Genomic DNA, 26,275 nt, shown 5'->3' on the forward strand with positions numbered 1-26,275 from the left:
AATCACTATTAAGGAAAAATGTGATATTTTAGACTTTTATTTTAATAAATATTTTGATATTATGAGGAATACAGTGCTCAGCATATATACAGTAAGTACACATCTCAAAAATCTCTCTTTTAAATTGATATTTTTAATAGGAAGCTATACAATATTGTATTTACACATATACGTTAGATTAGTCAGTACTGAAGCCAAATCTGGAGATTTAACTTACTTAATTCAACTGTACCACATGTCTTTGGACTGTGGGGGAAACCGGAGAACCCAGAGGAGACCCAAGCGAACACAGGGAGAACATGCAAACTCCACACAGAAACGCCAACTGACCCTGCCAAGGCTCGAACTAGCAACCCAGCAACCTTCTTGCTGTGATACGACAGCACTACCTACTGCGCCACTGTGTCGCCTCATAGAAAAATATTAAATATAATTTAAAAAATAAGGAAAAATCAAAAGAAGCAAAAAAAATGTAAGTTGTTTTTGCAATATTTGGTTTGAATTTAATTGTATTACCTTTCAATTTCTAAATATGTTCAGTGACTAAAATATCATTTTAATAAATGTTTAATAAATCTGTTTTGTTTAAATGCACCAAAATATATTGTCTATATTTACTGAGAAATAAATAAAAATATTTATTTTCAAAATGGGGTGTGCTCAATTATGCCGAACACTTTATATAAACTTAACATACTATGATAAAGCACATTTTGTGCCTTATCTGTCATTTAAATATATTTACATTTTATGTGGAGGCTTAAATTGCATTCAAGTAATTAAATGTAATATTATATATAAAAAAATAACGAAAAACAACCATAAAATAGAATAATTAATACATAATAAATGCAGTTTTACATAACTATGTGATGAATTCTTTTTGGGAAATTCTTCCTCCAAGAAGCCTTTTTTTCATTGCTGCTTGATGATTCTATGCACACGCTGCTCTTATTAATATTTATAATGCCATTCTGTATGATATTAATAACCCTATTCGCTATGAATTGTTATTGACTGGAGAAAAAATCAAGGATTCAGCAGTGATCTCCTGTTTCATTCTCATATCATGTTTGTTGCGCTCATCCTGTACAGGGAGAGGATCGTAAACACCAGTCGTCCAGGAGAAATGCAAGTCACCATTCAGAACCTCATGCCAGACACCAAGTATGCCTTCCGTGTGGTGGCGCACAACAAAAACGGCCCTGGAGAGAGTTCAGTGCCTCTAAAGGTCGAAACTCAGCCCGAAGGTAAGACTTCTATTTCTAAAACATCTACATATTGTACCTGTTTTTTGATTGGCTGATGAAAAAAGTTAGCTTAAATGTTAGCAAATGGTTAGGATAATATAATATAATATAATATAATATAATATAATATAATATAATATAATATAATATAATATAATATAATATAATATAATATAATATATATAATATGATATAATATAATATAATATAATATAACATAACATAACATAATATAATATAATATAATATAATATAATATAATATAATATAATATAATATAATATAATATAATATTGCACTATAAAATAACTGCTCAAGTAGTTTATAATTTAATTTAATCATTTATTCCAGTGATTTTGAAGATGAATCAGCTTCATTACTCCAGTCTTCAGTCACATGATACTTCAGAAATCACTCTAATATTAATTATTATTATTATTATTGTTGTTGTTGTTGTTGTTGTTGTTATTATTATCATTAATGGTAATAGTAATAAAAGCAACAAGTAGTAATATTTTCATTTGTAACTACATACAGTAATAAATAAATATTTAATAAATATGAAAAAATTAAAATATATATATATATATATATATATATATATATATATATATATATATATATATATATATATATATATATATATATATATATATATATATATATATATTTAATAAATACAGCCTTGATGGACAGAATAATTTTAATAAAATTTTTAAATAAAATTAATATAAAAAAAAAAATAAACTGACCCCCAACTTTTGACCAGCAGTGTAGGTCAGTGAGTTAGTTTTAATAAAATAATTTAATGTGCATGTTGAATATTTAATACATGTATAATACATGTTTGTTGATAGACGGTGCTTTTGTTGAAACCTCTTTGTCGGTCGCAAATTTTTTTTAAAGCGCATTAAACGACAGCGCGTATATTAGCCTTACCCTGGAGTTTGTTCACCCTCCGCCTATGTCCATAGCCCTACACAGGGCCAATGGCAAGATGAAGGGGTAGGGGTATAAAATAGAATTATGTCTGGGCATAAATTTACACCCCTCACCCTAATATAGTTATCATTATAGTTATCGTTCTTAAAGTAAACAGGCCTCAACTGGAGATGCGTTCGGATGAGATTTATGAAGTATTTAAAATCTGATGTTTACTGACACAGTTGCATTTCAAATTACACTCCGACAACGTTCCAGAAGGCAACAAGGCATGAAATACACTCACACACTTGTCAAGAGTGCGTTTTGGGCCTAAGAGATTACTCTGTGAACATTTCCTCTGGAGGTTTTCGTCTCTCAAACTCCTCCGATGCCTCAATGTCAGTTTAAAATCTTATTATATACTGTAGGGGAGGGAGCACAAGTAAACACCTGCTGGCTTTTAAAGCAAACGCGTCTCTGAAGGTGTATGGCCCGACTCCATCAACGTGAAACATGATCATCCCAGACGCAAACTGTTTCTGGGTCAGACCGGCTCCTCTGCGTGTCCTTGGCTCTGATGGCTATAAGCACTTTATAATGTGTGTTAGCGGGATCCTGGCACTCTCGGGACTCCTGCTGTGTGGAGATCAGCCTCACACACATATATATAAATATAACTGAGAACATTATGAATGAATCTGAGCACAAGTCATACACGCTTAATCCGGTGTAGGCGCTCCCCGTCCCAAGCTGTAAAACATGGGTATCAAAAGCAGTGTTGATGTTGGATTGAATGGATGTCTGTGGAACTGAGATAAAGCGATTTCTCCGTCAGCCGTTTAAGATGCCAGAGACGCGTGATCAAAGTTTGCCCAATGACTCATGAAGATGTTGAATGCAGTTTATGCTTAAGCCTGAACGCGGAGGATGGATCAGTGTGAGCGTTACTGGATGAGCGTTGATAAAGCGTTGTTGCAGATGTGTGGTGAAGTGGCTCAGAGGATGTACTCTATTTAAACTCAAAATCCATTCATGCTACTCTTGTCATGACGTGTATGTACTGTAGGCATCCGAGATTATCATGCTTCAGAAAGGACATTTTTCTGTCTTTTCCCCTTAGCGGCTGGCAACTTGGATTTAAGCAAAACAAACTGTTTACTGGAGTTTCTTGTTGTCAGAGATGTATAGTAACGAAGTAGAACTACTTCACTACTGTACTTGTACTAAAAGGCTGTATCTGTTCTGTATCTGTTCTCTACTGGAGTATTGTTTTTTTCTCCTACTTCCACTTTTACTATTGTACATATTTTCGATGAATTTAATACTTTTACTTTTTTTATTATGTGCTGCATCATTATTTGTTACTTGTCAAATTTATTGATATCGGTTCAGTAGTAGATCATAACAGGTTATTACGTACTGACGTCATTTATCTCCTATGTGCGATCTCGGAGTAGAATACTATGGTGAAGGAGGCAAAGGCGAGCAAATAACGCTCTTACTACTTAAAAGGGATAGATAATTGTGCACAATTCAACTGCTTGTGAGGTTGCTGGACAGTCTTTCACAGCACACGAGCTGCGTTTTCACTACTATGTAGAAATGCTGTAAAGCTCCGTCTTTTCCTTGGTCTCTGTCACTTTGGACATTTGAACCGCTGGCCTGTTTGTGAGGTAACTTTTCCTCTCCTCTTGGCTGTTAAAGCGATACTTGTGGATCCAGACACAAGCGTGCCTAGGGTGCAGTTTTTTTTGACAGTGTCTGTTATGGATTACCTGTGATAACCGCATATAAAGCGCATATAGACTGTAACCACGCATGTTCTTCGCACCATCGGTGAACAGCGCTTTCATTTCTAAAGCCAATTGCAGCCCTTTCTGTTGAGCAGGTGAAGACATTGACCAGTCATAGGGGTGTAAGACCTCGCCTGTCAGCGCTCAACAAGCAAGCGTGATAATATTTACATTAGTTTATTTGCAATAAATGCTCATGATGTCTTCTGTGCATGTATTAGAGTTTTGTTTGATACATTCAGAAAGAGTGTTTTCTTTGAGCAGGTCAAATTAAAGGTATAGTTCATATGTCTTACTGCTGTATTAAAGAAGAAAATCGTATTGCAAATAATATAGAAATATATTTATAGATTTTAATAAAATCTAAATTATCTAAAATCTGAAAAAATCTAATTATGTATGGAAAGCATCGTCAATGCACTGAGATATCGTAATAAACCGAATCGATGGCATGATAATCGTAACCGAACCAAACCGTGAAACCAGTGTAGATTCACACCCCTACTCGTTACAATCATAGACCTTTTTCTTGGCTGCTGCATGGAGGGCGCCATAGCGACCATCGTCTTCCATTAGAATGTTTAGAACTTCCATACAGCGTTTACAATATGTAATTAGCGATGCGAAAATAGGTTTCAACAGCGTTTTGGGTGGATTACTGAGTGTTTTTGTGATACACAACTTTAAAAGGTGTGTGTTAAAGCTGTTATAATCTGTCAGATCTGTGGAAAAACGTTATCCTAGTTTATAGAAAAATCGTAATCCATGATTCTTTTCGTTCTGCTAAATCACCTGCCCCAAAATACGATATTTAAAATAAACAAAACAATATGATATCTTTTGACTGCTTTCTTTAATACCTACATTACACAATACTTGAAGAGCACTTCAACTTCTGCTCAAGTCACTTTTTTGATAGAGCACCTGTACTTTTCCTTAAGTCTGGCTCTCTAGTACTTTATACATCTCTGCTTGTTGTACACCGAGTATCGCTAAGCATCCTAAGAATTTAGTTATTAAAGCTGAACATCATATTTAAATGTCAAAGTAATTATTTAACATTAGTGAAGTTTATTTATAAAGTAATTTCGAGATGATAATGTGCTTACGATTGCTTTATGATTTACTAATCAGACGATTCCTACACCACTTCTATATGACAGCCATCTTCCTTTTGAAGAATCCCCCCTTCCACCCCACAATGCATGTCTTGCGCACATGATATGTATGTCTATGTCATGATATGTATGTCATGTGCACATGATATGTATGTCATGTGAACGCTGCTCTATGTTTTGCGAAAGACTCATATGTTGTGCACACAATATGTATATCTATGTCACAAAACATATGTTGCGCGCACATGATATGTATGTCTATGCCTCAATACATATGTCATGGGTACATGATATGCATGTCTGTCACTATGTATGTCATGCGAACGCAATACTATGTTGTGGGAAAGCGATACATATGTCGTGCACACACAATATGTATATGCCGCAATACATACATTGTGCGCACATGATATGCATGTCTATGTCACGATATGCATATACATATTTTAGTAGTATTCACATGGTTTTTGTTTTGTTTTGTTGAAGGAAATACTATTTAATGCTAGGAAACTCCAGTGTTATTGTTCATATTATTAGCTTACTGAATTAAAGTGTCTTCTAAATGACTACTTGCCAACTTACTTAAAATTGCCCAGTTGTCCAAGTCAGTGCTATTCAAATTCTATTATATGTCATGTAATGTAGAGATGATTGTGCATGATGAAAGCCTGAAGGCATGTCAGTTGCGAGCGTGTTGGAAGCAACAGATTTAACGGACACTCATCGAAGCCTGTAATTGAATGTAATGATTCATGACCCTAGCAAGTAAACAAAAGTTAAGCAACATAGAATCTCATTTCCATTCTCTCCGCTCTGCTGAGCAAATGAAATCACGTCAATCCTGCAGGCCGAGCTGGCGTGTGTAAGTCTGCTCTCTGCTAGAGGTGTTTGTAGACACATGACACTGTCATATGCTGAGCACAGAAGAGAAAACACTCGCTACTCAATCAGTTTCAAAGTGCTTCACTGCCGTGACTGTGTTGCAAACAATACTGCCAAAGCATCGGTGCATGTACCAGACATTCATTCTTTTTCCTTCAGCTTAGTGCTTTAGTGGTCACCACAGCAGAATGATCCGACAACTATTCCAGCATTTGTTTTACGCTGCAAATGCCCTTTCAGCTGCAACCCAGTACTGGGGAACACCCATACTCATTCACATTCACACACATTAATTCACTACAGCCAAATTAGTTTATTCAATTAACCTATAGGGCATGTCTTTGGACTGTGGTGGAAACCGGAGCACCCGGAGAAAACCCACGCCAACACGGGGAGAACATGCAGAATCCACACAGAATTGCCAACTGGTGCAGCCGGGACTCGAACCAGCAACTTTCATGCTGTAAGGCAACAGTGCTAACCAAGCCGAGGCAAAACTTGTCAAATAAAATCAGTAGCAGATTTTGGCATGGCCAATATGGGCAATCGCCCAGAGCAGATATATATTTATGTATGTATATATGTATGTATGTATGTATATATGTATGTTTGTATGTATGTATGTTTGTATTTATGTATGTATGTATGTATGTATGTATATATATATGTATGTATGTATGTATGTATGTATGTATGTATGTATGTATGTATGTATGTATGTTTGTATGTATGTATGTATGTATGTATGTATGTATGTATGTATGTATGTATGTTTGTATGTATGTATGTATGTATATGTATATATGTATATATGTATGTATGTATGTTTGTATGTATGTTTGTATGTATGTATGTTTGTATGTTTGTATGTATGTATGTATGTATATGTATATATGTATGTATGTATGTATGTATGTATGTATATGTATATATGTATATATGTTTGTATGTATGTATGTATGTATGTATGTATGTATATATATATTGTATAATAAAAAAATATTTAAAAGAATAAAAAATAAAATTAAATAAATATGCTTTTAATCATTTTTTTTTTGCAAAGAAATAAAAAAATACATTTAAATAATAAACATAATAATAAAATATTGTAATAGTGGTTGCAATAAAATCTCAGGCAAAATATAAATAAATTAATAAATAAATGAAAAAAATAAATTTAATAATGTTGCTTTAATAATTGGGTTTTATAAACAACTATTTATACAAAAAAATCCCTAAGTCAACGAATCAGCGAAGACAAAGATTTTTTGTAATAAAACATAACCCAAATTTAATTAAATTTTATTTTATTTTGAATTAAAGTAAAATAATAAATATAATACAATTTTATTCATATTATAATAAAATATTATAGCTATTATTATAGCATATCATATAATACAGTACTTTCATAATCTTGTTTTACTCATTTTTGTTGTTCCTGTGTAATAGTCCAGGTACCTGGTCCGGCTCCAAACCTGCATGCAGTGGTCATGTCCCCCAGCACTGTCAGTCTCAGCTGGGATGTGCCTCTTATAGGCAATGGTGAGATCCAGAACTACAAGATCTACTACATGGAGAAGGGCATGGACAGTGAACAGGTACAACTAATATCATATCAAATGTGTTGTGATGTTTGATAATGCATGTGAAATGTTCACAGAGCAGCTTTGTATCCTGAGCTTCAGTTGCATTACTGCTGGCAAATGTTGATGCAGTGGAAGTCATGTTTTTTGTATTTTTATGCTAGCAAAACGAATAAATTGTAATTTTTTTAAAGCCATTTTAAGGTCAATATTTTTAGCCTTCTTAAGTTATTTTTTCAGCTGGCTAAAGAATAAACCATCGTTATACAGTGATATCCTCATTACCCTAATTTGCTTAATTTACCTAGTTTAGCTAAGTAATTAAGCTGTATAGAAGTTTCCTAAAAAAATATTTATTAAAGTATTATGTACTGTCATGGCACAGAAAATAAAGAAATCAGTTATTAGAAATTTGTTATTAAAACTATTAGGTTTAGAAATGTATTGAAAAAAACTGTTCTTTTTCTTTTAAACAGAAATTGAATGAAAAAATATACTGGGAGGGTAATAATTCAGGAGGACTAATTATTTTGACTTCTTCTATATATAGTTTACAGTTCAGAGTTAAACACTGATGTTTATGTCAAAGATTAAATTCACATTTTGATGCAACTTAATGCTCAAAATGAAAGTTGTAGCAGTTACATTGTATAAACAGTAGGTGGCGACAACCATCCATAGAAAAATGTTTACTGTATTAGTAACTAAACGTTTTTTTGGGTGAATTATCGAATTTTTAATTGAATATGAGACAAAAATTGTGTTGTTGTTGTGTTGTTATACATTTGGCATTATCAGCAACATTAGGGAAGATTTTTTCACAATATTGATAATTTTCCTTTTTTATTATATGTATATATGTTTGATATTGCTCACATGCTTCTTGCGGTTATATATATATATATATATATATATATATATATATATATATATATATATATATATATATATATATATATATATATATATATATATATATATATAAAACCGCAAGAAACATGTGAGCAATATCAAACAAGTAGCAGTGCAATAAGGCTGTATATCAGCACTGGTGGGAGGCGTGCGTTGACACGAGGCCGTAGGTGGAGATATACAGCTATATCGCGCTGCTACAAGTGTGATATTGCGTTTATACAACAGTTCAACGGCACAATCGTGTATGTAAATTGGAAAAACAAACACGAAGAGTCTAAAAACCCCTTTTTATTAGGAACTACTTTCTTCCGCCATTCATTCACATCTGCATCTCACGTCGAAACAGCAGAAGTCGTTACTAATTCACCAACGTCACTTTAGAGCTAGTGTATGAATGATTCTCTTGCTAATTTTGCTAACTTAGATTATAAGGCTGAACGTGACATGAAATGGGAGTTTTTAAGGAAGAAACAAAAACAGGATGGTTGTGGGAGAATGGTCTGAAATACGGGATACTTCCCTGAAAAACGGAAGTGTTGGCAGGTATGCTTACCAGTTTATTATTGATTTGATCTGCTATAGTTAGAAATCAGACTGTTATATCTTCTAAGCGTAAGACTTATTATGCGGTTCTGTTGCAGTCTTGTAGATAGAAAACGTCAACCGTCTTTGGTCAACTTTATGCAGGCTAATGGCCGCCAACGAGCTCTCTCAGAAATTGTAAATATTTTAAAATAGGCACTATTCTTACAAATAATCTGCATAGTTGCGATCTAAACAACTACATTCTTGACTAAAAAAGCCTCAAAAGTTTCTTGCGGTATTATTTTTGTAATAAGAGGAAAGCAAATATCGTTAGTCTCCTCCCCTTTTTGCTGATTTAAAATATGGTTTGATCCAAGCCTAATGTCACCTAAACCATAAGACTTATGATTCATTGCACCACTATGTCTATGTCTAATATCCATCATCTTTCGATCAGGATCTGGATGTAAACACATTGTCCTACACCATGACTGGCCTGAAGAAGTTCACGGAGTACAGTTTCAGACTGGTGGCCTATAACAAACATGGACCGGGAGTCTCCACTGAGGACATATCAGTGCGCACATACTCTGATGGTACAGCACATCCCGTGTTTCTGCTTTTTATCCTTCTTCTCAGATTCCTCCATTCTGCCCAAAACCCCCTGCAGTTGTTGTTTTTCCAGAGTGATCTTAATAAGAGCTTCACAGAGAACAATAAACAATGCCAACAATAAAGCAGCTATCATCTATAACCCTGTTGTACTTACATCAACAGAGTCAATAACACCAGGGTCCAAAATTCACTTTATTTTTACACCTGTCAGAAGTAAATTGAAAACTAAAAAATGATTTGGCATTAAGATTTGTGGCCCCTCATGAAACTGTATTTTGTAGTTATTACTGTTCTTTCAGCCAGGGACTAGTGAGCTTCTAGCCATCTGTTAAAGTTTTATGTCCACTGTAAAATTAATACCGAAGTCCTCCTAGGCCATGATTCTTACAGCTTTCAATTTTTTCCCAAAATTGGCTGGATATGAAAAAGGTAGCATAAATATATAACATGTATTGGTCATTACTAGGGCTGCACGATAGTGCGTGAAAATATACAATATATGATATTGTTGTTGAGTGTTGTGATATTATTTACAATATAACTAACCCTATTTTATAAGCAATTAAAAAAACACTTAAATAAACAGGCAATAGATATATTTATGAGCAAATAAATTAAATATAAAAAATATTTAGTCTTGAAAATACCACGAATGACTAAAATTTAAATTAGGATTTATTTATTTAGTACATTCATTCATTTTCTTATCGGCTTAGTCCCTTTTTTAATTCGGGGTCGCCACAGCGGAATGAACCGCCAACTTATCCAGCACATTTTTACGCAGCGGATGCCCTTACAGCCGCAACCCATCTCTGGGAAACATACACACACATTCACAAATACACTCATACACTACGGACAATTTAGCTTAGCCAATTCACCTGTACCGCATGCCTTTGGACTGTGGGGGAAACCGGAGCACCTGGAGGAAACCCACGCGAACGCAGGGAGCACATGCAAACTCCACACAGAAACACCAACTGAGCCGAGGATCGAACCTGGGACCTTCTTGCTGTGAGGCGACAGCACTACCTACTGCGCCACTGCATCGCCCTATTTATTTAGTATTTATTAGTAGTTATATATTGGTAACTAATTCTTTTTTCTCCTTCATAAACATTTGTTTGATTCCTAATTTTTCAAAATAAGTTTGTATCCCCCCCTATAATTTAAATAAAAGTCAGTCATAATAATAATACCTTTTATTTATAGGTGCCTTTCAACGCTCTCAATGACATCTTACAGTACATAGCGAGCATATCATAAAAGTAATAGAGAGTTTTTATCTAAGATTTACAATTGGAAATAGCCCCTGCCACCAAAGAAATTCATCTTAAAGTTTGGGACAGAGATTCAGCGGGAAAAAACACGTCACCATTTTTCTCAGAAAACATATTTCTAAAGTTGCCTTTCCCCGCATTGTGCGTAACAACCAAAGAAATCCATATATGCAATGAAAACAAGTCTAATTAGTTTACAAATTAAGTTATGCATAATAAAATTAAATGATGCAGGGGAAAAAGTTTTGAATACATGAAGAAATGAAGGTGTAGAAAGGCTGTGAAAGCCCAGACAGCAGCTGAAATCTCTAAGTAGTTTGTCAGCAACCCTCTGCCTTTCCTCATTGCAAATTAATATTTACTGCTTCAGTCCAACCTTTACATCAGCAGGAGGATGAAGATAAAACCAGGGTGGACATTTCAGCAAGACAATGATCCAAAACACAGCCAAGGAAACTCTCAGATGCTTTCAGATCAAAGAAAGCAAGCTTTAGAATGGCCCAACCAATCACCTGATCTGAAGCCAATAGAAAAATCAAAATTAAAATCAGATTTTATAGCCGAAACCCAAAGAACCATCAAGATTTTTACACACTGCTGAAGTCAATTTATAATATACTTTTGGGGTAAAACAAAACCAAAACTAATTCTCTTGTCTGTGTGCTCAGTCCCCAGCTCTCCTCCGCAGAACATGACGGTGGAAGTGCTGAACTCCAAGGTAAGACTTCAGTTCATGGCTTCAGTGTGTCAGCAGCTGTACTGTAGTCCTGATGAAGATGCTCATCTGTTGCTGTGATTTAACTGCAAGGAGCAGGACATCTGTGCGCTGTCACAAAGCTTTACATCCTCGTTCCTTCTTCCTCTCTGCTCACCTCCCCCTCTCTCTCAACATGCAATTTCTATTTGTCTTGCTGCCGGGGAATAAGAGTCTTCCTCCTCTTGTTTTTATTCATGAGCCTGCTTGTGCTTCTAGTCATATACAGACAAGTGTCTCGGGTTGTGATATTGCATTTAGCTCTTATTTCATGGGGTTTGCTTTAACACGCGTGACTTTTGCTGTCGCACATCCTTAGACGTGGAACAAAGCAGTGAGTTTTAGCCATAAAGTCACAGTGAAATTAAAGCTGTTTGCTGTTTTTTATTGTTTATTTATGGAATAAATTAGGCTTTGTCCTTAAGAGGGATTTATTTGTGCACTTCATTCATTCATTCATTCATTCATTTTCTTTCGGCTTAGTCCCTTTATTCATTAGGGGTCGACACAGCAGAATAAATCACCAACTTATACAGCATAAGTTTTACACAATGGATGCCCATCCAGCTGCAACCCATCACTGGGAAACACCCATAAACTCTCACATTCATACACATACACTAAGGCCAATTTAGTTTATTTAATTCACCTATACCGCATGTATTTGGACTGTGGGCCTTTTTGTTGTGAGGCAACAGTGCTAACCACTGAACCATCGTTCTGCCGTTCCGTTAATTGTATCAATCAATTCTTTTGAATGTATCAGTTATTGTTAATATATTTTAAAGCATGTGAATCATGCCTTTCCTTTAGACATGAAATCACAAATAAGAAACCGCTGAGAATGTTTAACTCGTATGGCTAGTCACAGCAGTAGAGCACAGAGCACAGTTCACAAAGATGCTGTGGATCTGCAGTACTGAATCCCTCTAAAACTGGCAGAGATTTGTACAAAATGACTTTTCTTTGACATTTTGACATTTTTCTTATTTAATATATGATATTTTCCCCATATATATATATATATATATATATATATATATATATATATATATATATATATATATATGTGTGTGTATGTATGTATCACCACAAACATGTTTGATATTTGTACATGCAGACAGAGATGCTTTTTCGGGCTGTGCAGAATACATTGGTATGACAAATCTTGATAAAGTGGGTTCAATGGTTTATTCCACCACTCTCAAACTAATAGCAATAGTCATTTAGTACAGGAATTTTTATTCCAATTGAAATGTTTATATGGAACATTTTTATTCATATTGGTCTTTTAAACTAATTCAAATGCTCCATGTAAATGCATCAAGTGTTATTTTAACATTAAATACATGTTATATACATATATATATACACACACACACACACACACACACACAGTATATATATCATACACACATACACAGTGCATTTGGAAAGTATTGATAGTGCTTCACTTTTTTTCCACATTTTTATTTATATTACAGCCTTATTCCAAAATGGATTAAATGTAAATATTTCCTCCTTACTATCTACACACAATACCCCATAATGACAATGTGAAAAAATTTTTTTTAATTGTTGCAAATTTATTAAAAACAAAAAACCTGAAAAATACATAAGGATCCACAGCCTTTGGTGTGAAGCTCTAAATAAAGCTTAGGTACATTCTGCTTCCACTGATCATTCTTGGGATGTTTCAGCAGCTTAATTGGAGTTTACCTGTGGTAAATTCAGTCGATTGGACATGGTTTGAAAAGGCATACACCTGTCTATATAAGGTCCCAGGGTTGACAGTGCATGTCAAAGCACAAACCAAGCATGAAGACAAAGGAATTGTCTGTAGACCTCCGAGACAGGATTGTCTCGAGGCACAAGGCTGGGGAAGGATGCAGAAACTTTTCTGCTGCTCTGAAAGTTCCAATGAGCACAGTGGCCTCCATCATCCGTAAGTGGAAGATGTTTGCAACCACCAGGACTCTTTCTAGAGCTGGCCGGACATCTAAGCTGAGTGATCGGAGAAAAGGGGCCTTAGGAAAGTGATCATTAACCTGATGGTCACTCTGTTTGAGCTCCAGAGTTCTTCTGTGGAGAGAGGAGAAGCTTACAGAAGGACAACCATCTGTGCAGCAATCCACCAATCAGGCCTGTATGGTAGAGTGGCCAGACGGAAGCCACTCCCTGCCTGGAATGTGCCAAAAGGCATCTGAAGGACTCTCAGACCATAAGAGGCAAAATTCTCTGGTCTGATGAGACTAAAATTGAACTCTTTAGAGTGAATGCCTGGCGTTACAGGGAAAACCAGGCACTGCTCATAACCAGGCTAATATCATCCCTACAGTGAAGCATGGTGGTGGCAGCATTATGCTGAGGGGATGTTTTTCAGCAGCAGGAACTGGAAGACTAGTCAGGATAGAGGGTAAGATAAATGCAGCAATGTACAGAGACATCCTGAATAAAAGCCTGCTTCAGAGTGCTCTTGACCTCAGACTTGGGCGATGGTTCATCTTCCAGCGGGATAATGACCCTATGCACACTGCCAAAATATCAATGGAATGGCTTCACAACAACTCGGTGAATGTCTTTGAGTGGCCCAGCCAGAGTCCAGACCTAAATCCTATTGAACATCTCTGGAGAGATCTGAAAATGGCTGTACACCGTTGCTTCCCATCCAACCTGATTAAGCTTGAGAGGTACTGCAAAGAGGAATGGGCAAAAATTCCCAAAGGCAGGCGTGCCAAGCTTGTGGCATTATATTCAAAAAGACTTGAGGCTAAAATTGCTGACAAAGTATTGAGAAAGGCTTTGAATACTGATCTACATGTGAATTTTTATGGTTTTTTAATTTTAATCAATTTACAACAATTTAAAAAAAAAACATTTTTTTTACATTGTCATTATGGGGTATTGTGTGTAGAATTTTGAGGAAATAAATAAATTTAATCCATTTTGAAATAAAGCTGTAACATAAAAAATGTGGAAAAAGTGAAGCGCTATGAATACTTTCCGGATGCACTGTATACACATATGGGGAATATATCATATATTAAATAGTAAAATGTACAACAAAAGTCATTTTGTACACATCGCTTCCAGTAATGGGGGGATTCAGACATGCGGATCCACACCATCTTTGTGAACTGCGCTTTATTGCTGTGACTAGTCATGCGAGTTACACAGTCTCAGGGGTTTCTTGTTTTTTTTGTTTGTGATTTCATGCTTAAAGGAAAGCCTTCCATGAATCACATGTTTTTAATCTATATAGACATAACTGATCCATTCAAAATAATTGATTGATACGTTTACCAGAATGGTGGCACGATGGCTCAGTGGTTAGCACTGTTGCTTCACACCAAGAAGGTTGCTGGACCGAGTTCCGGCTGGGCAAGTTGGCATTTCTGTGTGGAGTTTGCATGTTCTCACCATGTTAAAGTGGGTTCCCTCCAGGTGCTCTGGTTTCCCCGCACATGCCAAAGACATGCGCTATAGGTGAATTGAATAAACTTAATTGGCCATAGTGCATATGTGTGAGTCAGTGTGTATGGGTGTTTCCAAGTGCTTGGTTCTGGCTGGAAGGACATCGGCTGTGTAAAACATATGCCAGAATAGTTGACGGTTCGTTCCACTGTGGTGACCACTGATAAATAAACGACTAATCCGAAAGAAATTGAATGAATGAATTTACCAGAATTGTGGCCAGTGAAAATGCTGTGGAAACTTGCTCAACTCTGGGCAACCACTAGCCACAGTGGGCCGACATGCAAAAACAATAAATGTCAATCCCAGAAGACAAACAGCTCACAGCAGTTTTGCAGTCTATTTGCATTATGGCTCCACACACACACACACACACACACACACTTTCAGGCCTGTAATAGGTTTTATGGCTCAGTAATTAGCACTGAATAATAATGACGGCTTCACGTCCCAGACAGACGCTTTCTTCTTCCTCTGGTTCGGTTGTGTTGCATGAGAAGATGCTTAATTAGTGGACTCCCGTGGTCTGCGTCGGCCCCCTCGCGCAGCCCTGGGGTGCGACGCAGCAGACGGGCAAATTCAATCAGGGTGCGTATAATGAACACAGTGACTTATACGAGGCACCACCCATGTGACCCATAAGTCAATTAAAACAAGTTTGTTTGCCTAAACAACACATGCAGTAGTTAGCGAGGTAAACCGGAATCGCTCGGAAAACGAAATACAGTAATTGCGCGGATTTAATTTGGGGTTTATTCCCTCGCGACCCACCAACACCGCAACTGTGGATACTGTTAATTAATTCCCCACCCACGCTGGGCGGCCCCTCTCTCTGCCTTCATTATCCCAGTGTGCATGGCAGGCCCCGCAGCAAACCGCCTCCATCCATCCTTCTCCCCTACACCGCTCAGCTTTATCTATTATTCATGGGCTCGCTGTGGCCCAGACGCCGCTGCTCGCCCAATGCCCTCTGCAGGACTGATAGACCCCTGTATGCTTTATGTGGAGGATCTTTATTGCAGGCCTGAGGGAGGCAGTGACTGGGGTTTCACTCCTGCACTCAGGCTTGTTACTCTGCTGACTTTGTATGTCGGCTCCAGGAGGAGGTGCTGAATAAATGACGGCACTAATTCTCCTCTGATACAGTGTGTTTGATAATGAAACAAAGTGAAAGATGACCAATTGCTCCCCCTTTTTACAAGATGTAAAAGAAGTCTCTGATGTCCCTAGAGTGTGTATGTGAAGTTTCAACAGAGATGTGCGCTTTTCAAAAGTGGGCGGGGCTACAATAGCCTATGTGTCAGCATAGTAGCAGATTACTTCAAACCGGTGGAAGTGGATTAAAACAAATAACACAATCTCACGGCAATTTGTAACTTTTTTATTTAGTGGCTAATTCGTATAAATTCGTACGATCTAATTTGTACAATTTGCTCATCACCCAATGGCTGTTGGATTTAGGGGTGGGGTGGGGTGGCATGCCTCATTTTTAGAATCATACAAATTGGTATGACTTATATGAATTCGTAGGAATTAGCCACTAAACTGACAAAACGTAAAATACTTAAATTTTCTCGTGAGATCAGGCGGATAATACAGTATAATTAGAGGTACATTTGTATAAATGTAACAATGTTTCATCTTTTATATATTTTCCAGGCCTCCACCTCCGACAGTCAAATCTCACATTCAAATGCTATTCATTATTTTTTGTGTTATGCAATATAGTAGAGCAATTCCATGCAAATGTCAACCTTGACAAAAAAAAAAAAATAATTTTTTCACTAAAATACAGAAACCGTTTCTGGGTTTTTTGTGTGTGCAAGTATTTTACAGTGCTTTAGAAATACTCAAAAATTCATCTGTCAGTGTTTTCAAACTATTAAATTTGATTTACCAAAGTCACACTAGTGGCAATTTCACATCTGTCACATTTGTAACGGAGAGATGTTACATCCATAACGACACTTTTTCCTCATAAATGTAAAAATAATAAATAAAATAAAACCAATCATGTTTGTTCTATAAAGAGCCAACTCTTCTATTTGCGATTATCATTATTTCTTTTGAGTTGTGCAGTTTAATTCACAGAATTTCTACAAAGTATGTTGGAGACTGTAAACTCGCAGACTTTTTTGTTACATCCATTACGCGTGTTTATTTTTCTCATTTAAAGGGCACCTAGGTTACCCCTTTTTTCAGATTTAATATAAGTCTTTTGCGTCTCTAGAATGTATATGTAAAGTTTCAGCTCAAAACACCCATCAGATTTTTCATTATACCTTATAAAAGATGCTGTTTTATACTGATTTCCAGCAGGGAGTGGTTTTGTTGTACTGAGCCTTTAAGGCGAGTTCTGCCCGCCTACTGTTTCTACATGACTGCCCGCGTGCTTTAATCTCCTCCATCGGCTGCGTCAGACAACAGACAGACTTTAAGGAAGAAGGTCTCACGTAGCGTTTGTGAGAATTACTACAGTAAGAACTAATCTTTACTAATCAGTATTGTGAAGTTGCATTGATGAGTCACACACAATATCGTTTAACTTCCACAAACCGGGATTGAAGCGTCTTCTTTTATAATTGTTCTGACACGCGCCTGTGCTGATAAAGTAAAGCTAAAGTAAATCGCTGTAATTAATTACACACATACTCTGTTTTAAAACACTTTAAACATGTGAAACTTACTCTTAATCACATTTGATGATGATTGCTGATCCTAGCGAACAGAACAGACCTTTTATTCCCGGTTGCTTTGCGTATGTCTGCCTGGTCTTGTTGACATATACACGTGACTACCGGAACATGTTAATGAGCGCAGCTGTCAATCAATTCGGTGGGCGGGGGGACCGCACTCCTACGTAAAGTTGCGGTCGGTCTGAAAACCGCTCTAATTGGTCCACCATTTTTATGTTGTTAAATTGAAAAAAAAAAGCACTGGGTGTGTTTATATCACCCCAATATGGTGGTCTATACACTATATATACACATATGTTTGCCCAAACAGCTTGAAAAGTACATTTTTCACCATAGGTGCCCTTTAAAGTATAAAATATGTTTCAGATTAACACTTTTTTGGTCCCTTAACTCTGTGGTCAGTTGTTCTGCAAAATATAAACAGAAGTTTCAATATAATGTCTGCATATACTTTCTACGCGAATTTATGTTTTGAGTTTTTACTGCAAACGTCACATCCATAACGCTGGAATTGCTCAGTAGCATTTCTGTAAATGAAATCAATTCATAGTTTCTTTACAGTTATTCATATTCTAACTGTTATTTATTCTTTATCTTTATGTTTCGGTTCCATAATTGTCTTTCTCTGGACAAATGCCACACGACCTTATATGGAGGTGGTTTGGGTGGGTATTATGCAAATAACTTACCTTGTGCACGTGGCCGCTCATTTAGAACACGCCTAATTCACTGACAGAAGAACTAGTTTCAGAACAAACCCATGTGCGTATGCAAGTGTCAATTAGGTGGAACGTTTTCAAATGTGTATACAAGTATGAAAAACGCATGCAGATATTAGTGAATGAGACTAATGCCTAGTTTAGACTGCATGATTTTAGCCCCGATTTTGGCTCGTCGACAGGTTTTGAGAAATCGCCGACAAATGCCTGAAATCACAGGCAAATCGCTGCTCGTGCACAGGAGTGACAATCATACAGTATGAACTTTCAAAGACGCAATCTGAGAGAATCGCCGATGAGTTGCTGATGCCTGTGAGATATTTGTCGTGCTAAATATCTGGAGCTGTCTGCGATTCAAATCATACCGTGTGAATTGAGTTTTGACTGAAAATAACATCAGCCATCGCCTACAGCCAGAGAACAGCTTTCACTTGTGTGTGCGTGTGTGTATACCTGCTGCAGGCCAGCGGGAGGCTGGGGGAGAAGTTAAAAGCGCTCTTTTTCGGTTAGTTGGACCCACGAAATGGAGGAAAAACTAGTGGAGGTTTGACAGGACTCAGGAGCAACTGTGTCTGTTTGACGGTTCATACAGAAAGAAATTAGTTTATTATCAACGTTGAGGAGAAATTGCTAATTCCCTTTAAACCCAGGTGAGCAAACATGTACATGTTCTACCCCATTAAAGGCTTCTTTCTCATTATGTAGGTAATAACAAAAGATATACTACGTGTTTTTGGCTGTGAGACGTAGTTTGGACGAAGTTGTCGGCGATTCTTCCTATAGTAAAGTCATGCAATGTGAAAGTCCCTGTCGCCGATCCACCTTGCAGTGTAAACAAAGCAGCGACGAAACACAAGCCCAGATAATCATGCAGTGTGAAAACATCTGTGACACGACTACTTTGAAAATCATGCAGTCTGAACTCGGCATAAGTGTATTTATTTTTCTAGAACATAGGTATCAGACTCAATTCCTGGAGGGCCACAGCTCTGCATAGTTTTGCTCCAACCCTAAGTAAACCCATCTGATCCAACTGATCAAGATGTTCAAGACTGCTAGTGTGCGGCAGTCTTGAACACCTTGATTAGTCGCATCAGCTGTGTTTGATTAGGGTTGAAGCAAAACTGTTCAGAGCTGCGGCCCTCCAGGAGTTTGAGACCTGTGCTCTAAAAAGAACTTCAATATGTAGGATACTGAAATGTCTTCACTTTGCAGAGCCTCATGATCAGATGGCAGCCTCCACCAGCCGATGCCCAGAACGGAGAGATCACAGGCTACAAGATCCGCTACAGGAAGGGTACGAGGAAGAGCGAGGTGGCGGAGATCACTTCAGGATCACAGCTTTATCAGCTCATAGATGGTAAGATGGACACCCTCTCTCAGTCTCAGAAGAGCTGACAGGTTCTTTCAATATCACCAATGATTGTGCAGTTAAAGACAATCCTATTAGCCCTCCTGTCAACTTCTTTAATAAACGATACAAATTTTCATTTATCATGAGCAATTTTTCATGGGGACACAAACAATACAGTCAAATGTTATGTATATAGATATGTCCACACAGTGAAAAAAAACTTAGCTTCTGTCATTAGTATTGTTTAGGGAAGGGGGTGGGTGGGCCAGTTGGTCAGTCAGAGATAGCCAAGGAGAGCTGGTGAGAGATGAATCTTTTTTCACTTGATATTTCAGTTGATTTGACATGCTTCTCATAATAAAAATAAGGAATTAAGAAAAATGTTTAAAATTATGACACTTAAGAACAGAATCAAGATGTAATCTACAAAAAAAACCACTCTGGGGTCATTTCGGTCATAGCACAGTGGTCATTTGGTAAATGCACAGCTAAACAATATGCTAATTGTGTCCGTTAATGTTAAGTTAATAATATGCCAAGTCGTCACAAATAAAACATGTTAGCGTGTTAGTTGCAGTGCACTATGCAACAAGCTAATGTAAACAAACTAATTTTTTTTTTTTTTTTAATACTTTATTTATAAGGATTTTTATTTTTACATTTGCACAAAAAAAAAAAGACAAACAATCAACAACAACAAAACAAAATATATAAACAAATATCCCCAACTAGGGTTGTAACAATATACCGGTATGACGGTTTACCACGATTTGAACGTGCACGATTATCATACCATGAACAATTGCATATCAACGGTTTTAACCCTTAAAGACCGAGACAGCCGCCCGCGGCTAAAAATAAGTATTGCTCTTAAATGTTTAATAACTTTTGATCCGCTGATCCGATTCATACAATTCAAAGATTGGCATAAAGAAGAGAATCTCGGCTTTCCAGTGCTGTATCACATAACATTTGCGGACTTTCAGAGGCTCCGGAATCAGTGCGGTTACGTCATCAACATTTGACAACGCTGATTTGACAAAGAAACGCTCGTCACTGTGTCTCCGGACAAATCAGACATGATACATTGATGCATTGTCCCTCCTCCATGCCCAGATTGGTTCAAACTCGCTATATCACAACCAATAAGCATAGGTTTCGCTTTTGATTGTGGACCAAGCTTTTTGAACAACACGGAATGAGAGAAAGGCATACATTTATGCGCGGCTAAATAAAACGCAAAAAAAAAAGTTTTGCATGAAATAATTCTCATACTAAGTACTTTTGCATGCACAGCAGCACAGAAACATGACAAAACAGTGACACAGCAAAGATGAACTGCTGCTCTTGCTGTTTTCAAAAGACGCAAATGAAGGTGCGGCTGTTTGTCTGCATTGCAGACAACCATATCCAAATCCATATCGATAGACAACCATATCCATGCTGGCACATAAAACCTAAGGATGTTCCATATTGAATCTAGTTTCGTTATGTAACTATTTATAGTATAGTAAATATTTATATCTATTTTTTACTGAGGATTTGCACCATGTTTATTTGGACTTTATTTGGACTTTGACACATTATTTATTATTTTATTATTTTTTTATTTGTTCATTGTAAGTAGTGTTGTTTATAGTAACTGAAAATATATTATTTGGAAAAAGTCAAATTTGCTTCACTGTTCTATTATTTTGTAACATACCGTATACCGCGAAACCGTCAAACCGTGGTATTGTTTTAGACGATTATCATACCGTGAAAAATTCATACCGTTACAACCCTATCCCCAACACTACTTTCCCTTTTGTGGCTTTAACAGAAGATATACATAGCTAACAGTCTGCAAACATAAAGTCCTCAAGATATACGATACACATAAAAAGTGAACAGTTCAGTGTGTGATAAAAGAAAGGTTCTGTATACCTTTATTACAAGCACTGCCATTGTGAAAGGCATTACAAGGTTACAGTGACATGTAAGAGGAATAAGAAAATTAAAAAAAAACCGCCTGTAAACAAACTAATTTTAACTAGATAATGTATAAATAATAAATAGATCATATTTTAATCGCTAATACAGCAGATTCATGAAAAATTACATTGGTAATTAGCATTTTTGCCGCAGCTAATTTATGAATTAGTCTGCATCAACTACATTAAAGAGAATTGCTTTATTTACTTTGAATAAAATTCCCTACTTACTGGAGTTCAACATTAACTGAGCTGCAGCTGCACTCCTGACTCTAGTCGTACTTTATGTGTAGAGTAGGTGAGATGAGCTGGGAAAGCAGGCAGTAGGAGGAAGGGGAGGGGGAACTCAACTGTTTCTAAATGCATTTTTGTGATTGCTTTTGTTCTACGTACACAATTATTTTAAGTATACATATATTTTTCATAATTGAGAGTGCGATTATTTATTTATTTATTTTTTAAATTTGGGGAGGGGATAACCCTCTGATGTGGGAAGACTTGCCCCCCCCTGTGATTTGCGCCCATGGTTAAATGTCACTTAGTAAATATTTGAAAAATAATAACAATGCCATTTATATACAGTTCAAGTTAAAATGATCAGCCCTCCTGTGATTTTTTTTTTTCTTTCAAATATTTCCCAAATGATGTTTAACAGAGAAAGGAATTTTTCAAAGTATTTCCTATTATATTTTTTTCCTCTAGAGAAAGTCTTCTTTTATTTCGGCTAGAATAAAAGAAGTTTTTTTTTTTTTTAAAAACTATTTTTAATTAGCCCCCTTAAGCAATATATATATGTTTAAAAAAAAAAAAAAATATATATATATATATATATATATATATATATATATATATATATATATATATATATATATATATATATATATATATATACTGTAAAAAGTGATTAGTTAAAGCAAGTAAACCAATTGCCTTAAAAGCAACATGTTGACTTTACATAAATGGTGCAAGTAAATCCATTGTAATTTGAAACTGTTAAGTTAAAATTTTATTATTATGCAAATTGTACTCACTTTTTAAAGTCAACCAATTCCTTTTTACAGTGTCAGACTATTTTAGCACTTCTGTTTTCAAATAATTAATGCGTTTATTACAAATTTGGTGCTTCATTAAGTTTATAAAATCTACACTTATAGCCAGTATTGAGTTTAAAAGACATACTAGAGTCTGGAAGAGCAGCTTTATTTTAGTTACTGTCATTTTGCTAGATACAGAAAAGCTGTGAAAAAAACAAATATAATAAATGTGTATTAGAAAAAGTGATTAGTTTACTTTTATTTTTTTTTAAGTGAGTACAATTTGCATAATTCTAAAAATTAAGTGAGCTTAACAGTTCCAAGTTACAATGGGCTTACTTATATTATTTTTTATAAAATCAACTTGTTTCTTTTAAGGCAATTGGCTTATATTCAGTTGAAGCCAGAATTATTAGCCCCCTTTTTAATTTTTTTACTTTTTTTAAATATTTCCCAAATGATGTTTAACAGAGCAAGGAAATTTTCACAGTATGTCTGATAATATTTTTTCTTCTGGATACAGTCTTATTTATTTTATTTATGCTAGAATAAATGCAGTTTTAATTTTTTTTTAAACACAATTTTAAGGACAACGTTATTAGCCCCTTTAAGGTATATTTTTTCTGTTAGTCTACAGAACAAACCATCATTATTCAATGGTACCCTAAGTTACCTAATTAACCTTGCTAAGCCTCTATATGTCACTTTAAGCTGAATAGTAGTATCTTGAAAAATATCTAGTCAAATATTGTTTACTGTCATCATGGCGAAGATAAAATAAATCAGTTATTAGAAATGAGTTATTAAAACTATTATGTTTATAAATGTGTTGAGGGAAAAAAAAAACTGAAATTGGGGAAAAAATATAAAGGGGAGCTAATAATTCAGGATGGCTAATAATTTTATATATATGAAATGTATCATAATAAATGTATCCCATTTTGGTTGAGCAAGTTTTTATTCATTTACACCAATGCTTTCCATCTGGAATATCAACCAGACTAAGTGTGCTGTAAAATAACCACCGGAGATGCTCTAAAATGGATGATCCTGCAAAAAGAATTATTAAAATAGAGCCTGGAGTGACAAACTCTATCTATTAATGAGACAAAAGTGAACATTAAATTAAACTCAAAGTAGATTTCAACTGTGTCATGCTGTGGTCGGCTTCAAAGAGCATAAATGGCTGTTTTCTGTTTCGCTTGAGTAGAGATGAAGAGATGTTTGTTAGTTCAAAGGCTTGAAGTGAAGGCGCGAGTCTCATTCTCCCAGAAGGCTGTAGCCTTTTGCATTCAACACTCTTTACTGAGCAGATGCTTATTAACATTTTAAAGCAATTACAACCTCTGGCTGATTTAAAGACAGCAGGCATTCCCACATCTGTGAGAAACTAAACATGTTCCTGATGTCTCATGGAAAAAATATACAGAATCAATTTCCCCTCTAGTTTGTGTCAATTCATCAAATCAGTTCATAGTATATTTGCAGTTGAGGGCCAAATTTTTCGCCCTCCTATGCAATATTCATTCTTTTTTTAGTTTTTTGTTTGATTAGCTTTAGATTTGGCTTCAGTGCTGACTAACCTAATGGATATGCATAAATATAATATCGTAAAGTAGGGCTGTGCGATTAATTGAAGTCATATCGTAATTGCGATTTGGACATGCGCAAATCTTAAATTAATTGATTTTCCCGAAGTATGCTATTTGAACCAATCATAACGCAGCAAGCCTAAACAAATCGCGAGAACACAAGATTGAGCGTAATGACTAATAGCCTGCATGATGATGATTTGGTGCCGAAAAAAGTCAACATCTGTGGTGTGGAATTACTTTGGAACTAGGAAGGATGATGTAACGTCATATATTACGTCTTAAAGCGTGTGGAAAGAACGAGGTGTGTAGCTTCTATCAGCATTTTCAACACGCATTGCACTAGCGCTCCGTTGTCGTTGCTCAGCGACCATCAACTGTTTTCTCAAAGGATGACAAACTAAAAAAACACTGCGGCAGCTCCGATACAAGATTTATTCATGAAGAAAATTAAAAGCACTGGGTGTCCGGGTGTCCTGTGTTTGTCTGAAGTAATTACAGTAGTCTACCAAATGTGTGTATTCCATACAAAGTATGAAGCTGATCGGTCAGCTCTGTTTACATGACTAGCCATGCAGCATTCTGAAAAGTTGCATTCAAAGTTTGTCTGAAAAGAGATGTTTTCAACTGCGTGCGCCTGGAATACGCGCACTGATAGCTTTCAATATGCAGAGCAGCGCGTCTATATTGGAAATAACAGACTGTGCGGGTAAAAGACGGAAGCTATTTCACAGCAGCGTCACAAAGAGGTCTATGACCTATGCATGGCAAAAAAAAATCTGTGGACACGCAGAAAAGTGTACGCAACTACTTCTAATATGTGGTCAAGCAGAACATGTGAGCCTTACTTTAGTTTGACAGCACATATACACCATAGGTTTGTTCTAGAGACAATTTGTTACACCTTTACTAGGTGATCTTTATTTTTCTTTTTGCCTTATGTCTGTTTTAGAGACATGTAACAGGTGTTTGATAAAGATGTTTTCCTTTGGAAATATGTTTCAGTTTCACACTGTAAAATGTCTGTGTGTGTCAAAATCGTGATTAAAATTGAAATTACAATATTGTTCAAGAAAATCGGGATTGGTTTCTTTTGCCCGCATCGCACCTATTGTAAAGCATCATATATTCATTCATTCATTTTCTTGTCAGCTTAGTCCCTTTATTAATCCGGGGTTGCCACAGCGGAATGAACCGCTAACTTATCCAGCAAGTTTTTACGCAGCGGATGCCCTTTTTAAGCCGCAACCCATCCCTGGGAAACATCCACACACACTCACACACACCCACTCATACACTACGGACAATTTAGCCTATCCAATTCACCTGTACCGCATGTCTTTGGACTGTGGGGGAAACCGGAGCACCCGGAGGAAACTTACGCGAAGGCAGGGAGAACATGCAAACTCCACACAGAAACGCCAACTGAGCCGAGGTTTGAACTAGCGACCCAGCGACCTTCTTGCTGTGAGGCGACAGCACTACCTACTGCGCCACTGCCTCGCCCCTGGCATCATATATAAAATATTAATTTTAATGATAGATTTGTGAGGGGTGTACTCATATATATGCTGAGCACTGTACACTGTATTCTTATATTTCCAGGTTTGCAGCGAGGCACTGAATATATGTTGCGAGTATCTGCAATGACGGTCAACGGCACAGGTCCTGCCACAGACTGGACCACTGCAGAGACATTCGAAAGCGATCTGGACGGTATAAACAGACCTACATCTTGTTTAAAAAGGTGCTTGATTAGGATGAGTAAAGTGTAATTTTGCTTGTTCTTTG

At 36.3% G+C, this 26,275-nt stretch overlaps 1 protein-coding gene across 50 annotated transcripts in view; it reads left to right on the forward strand.

The window, feature by feature from the left end:
- The window catches only part of neo1a (neogenin 1a), a 335,667-nt gene that overhangs the window by 278,354 nt on the left and 31,038 nt on the right, over positions 1 to 26,275 (forward strand). For all 50 annotated transcript variants that reach the window (NM_173218.2, NM_001328497.1, XM_021477387.3 and 47 more), the window contains exons 9-14: positions 1,096 to 1,250; positions 7,420 to 7,568; positions 9,451 to 9,589; positions 11,557 to 11,606; positions 19,747 to 19,891; positions 26,090 to 26,200. In NM_173218.2, coding sequence (NP_775325.2) covers positions 1,096 to 1,250; positions 7,420 to 7,568; positions 9,451 to 9,589; positions 11,557 to 11,606; positions 19,747 to 19,891; positions 26,090 to 26,200 — 749 coding nt within the window. The remainder of the gene's footprint in view (positions 1 to 1,095; positions 1,251 to 7,419; positions 7,569 to 9,450; positions 9,590 to 11,556; positions 11,607 to 19,746; positions 19,892 to 26,089; positions 26,201 to 26,275) is intronic.

This window comes from Danio rerio, chromosome 7, assembly GCF_049306965.1.
Source record: "Danio rerio strain Tuebingen ecotype United States chromosome 7, GRCz12tu, whole genome shotgun sequence".
Taxonomy (NCBI): domain Eukaryota; kingdom Metazoa; phylum Chordata; class Actinopteri; order Cypriniformes; family Danionidae; genus Danio; species Danio rerio.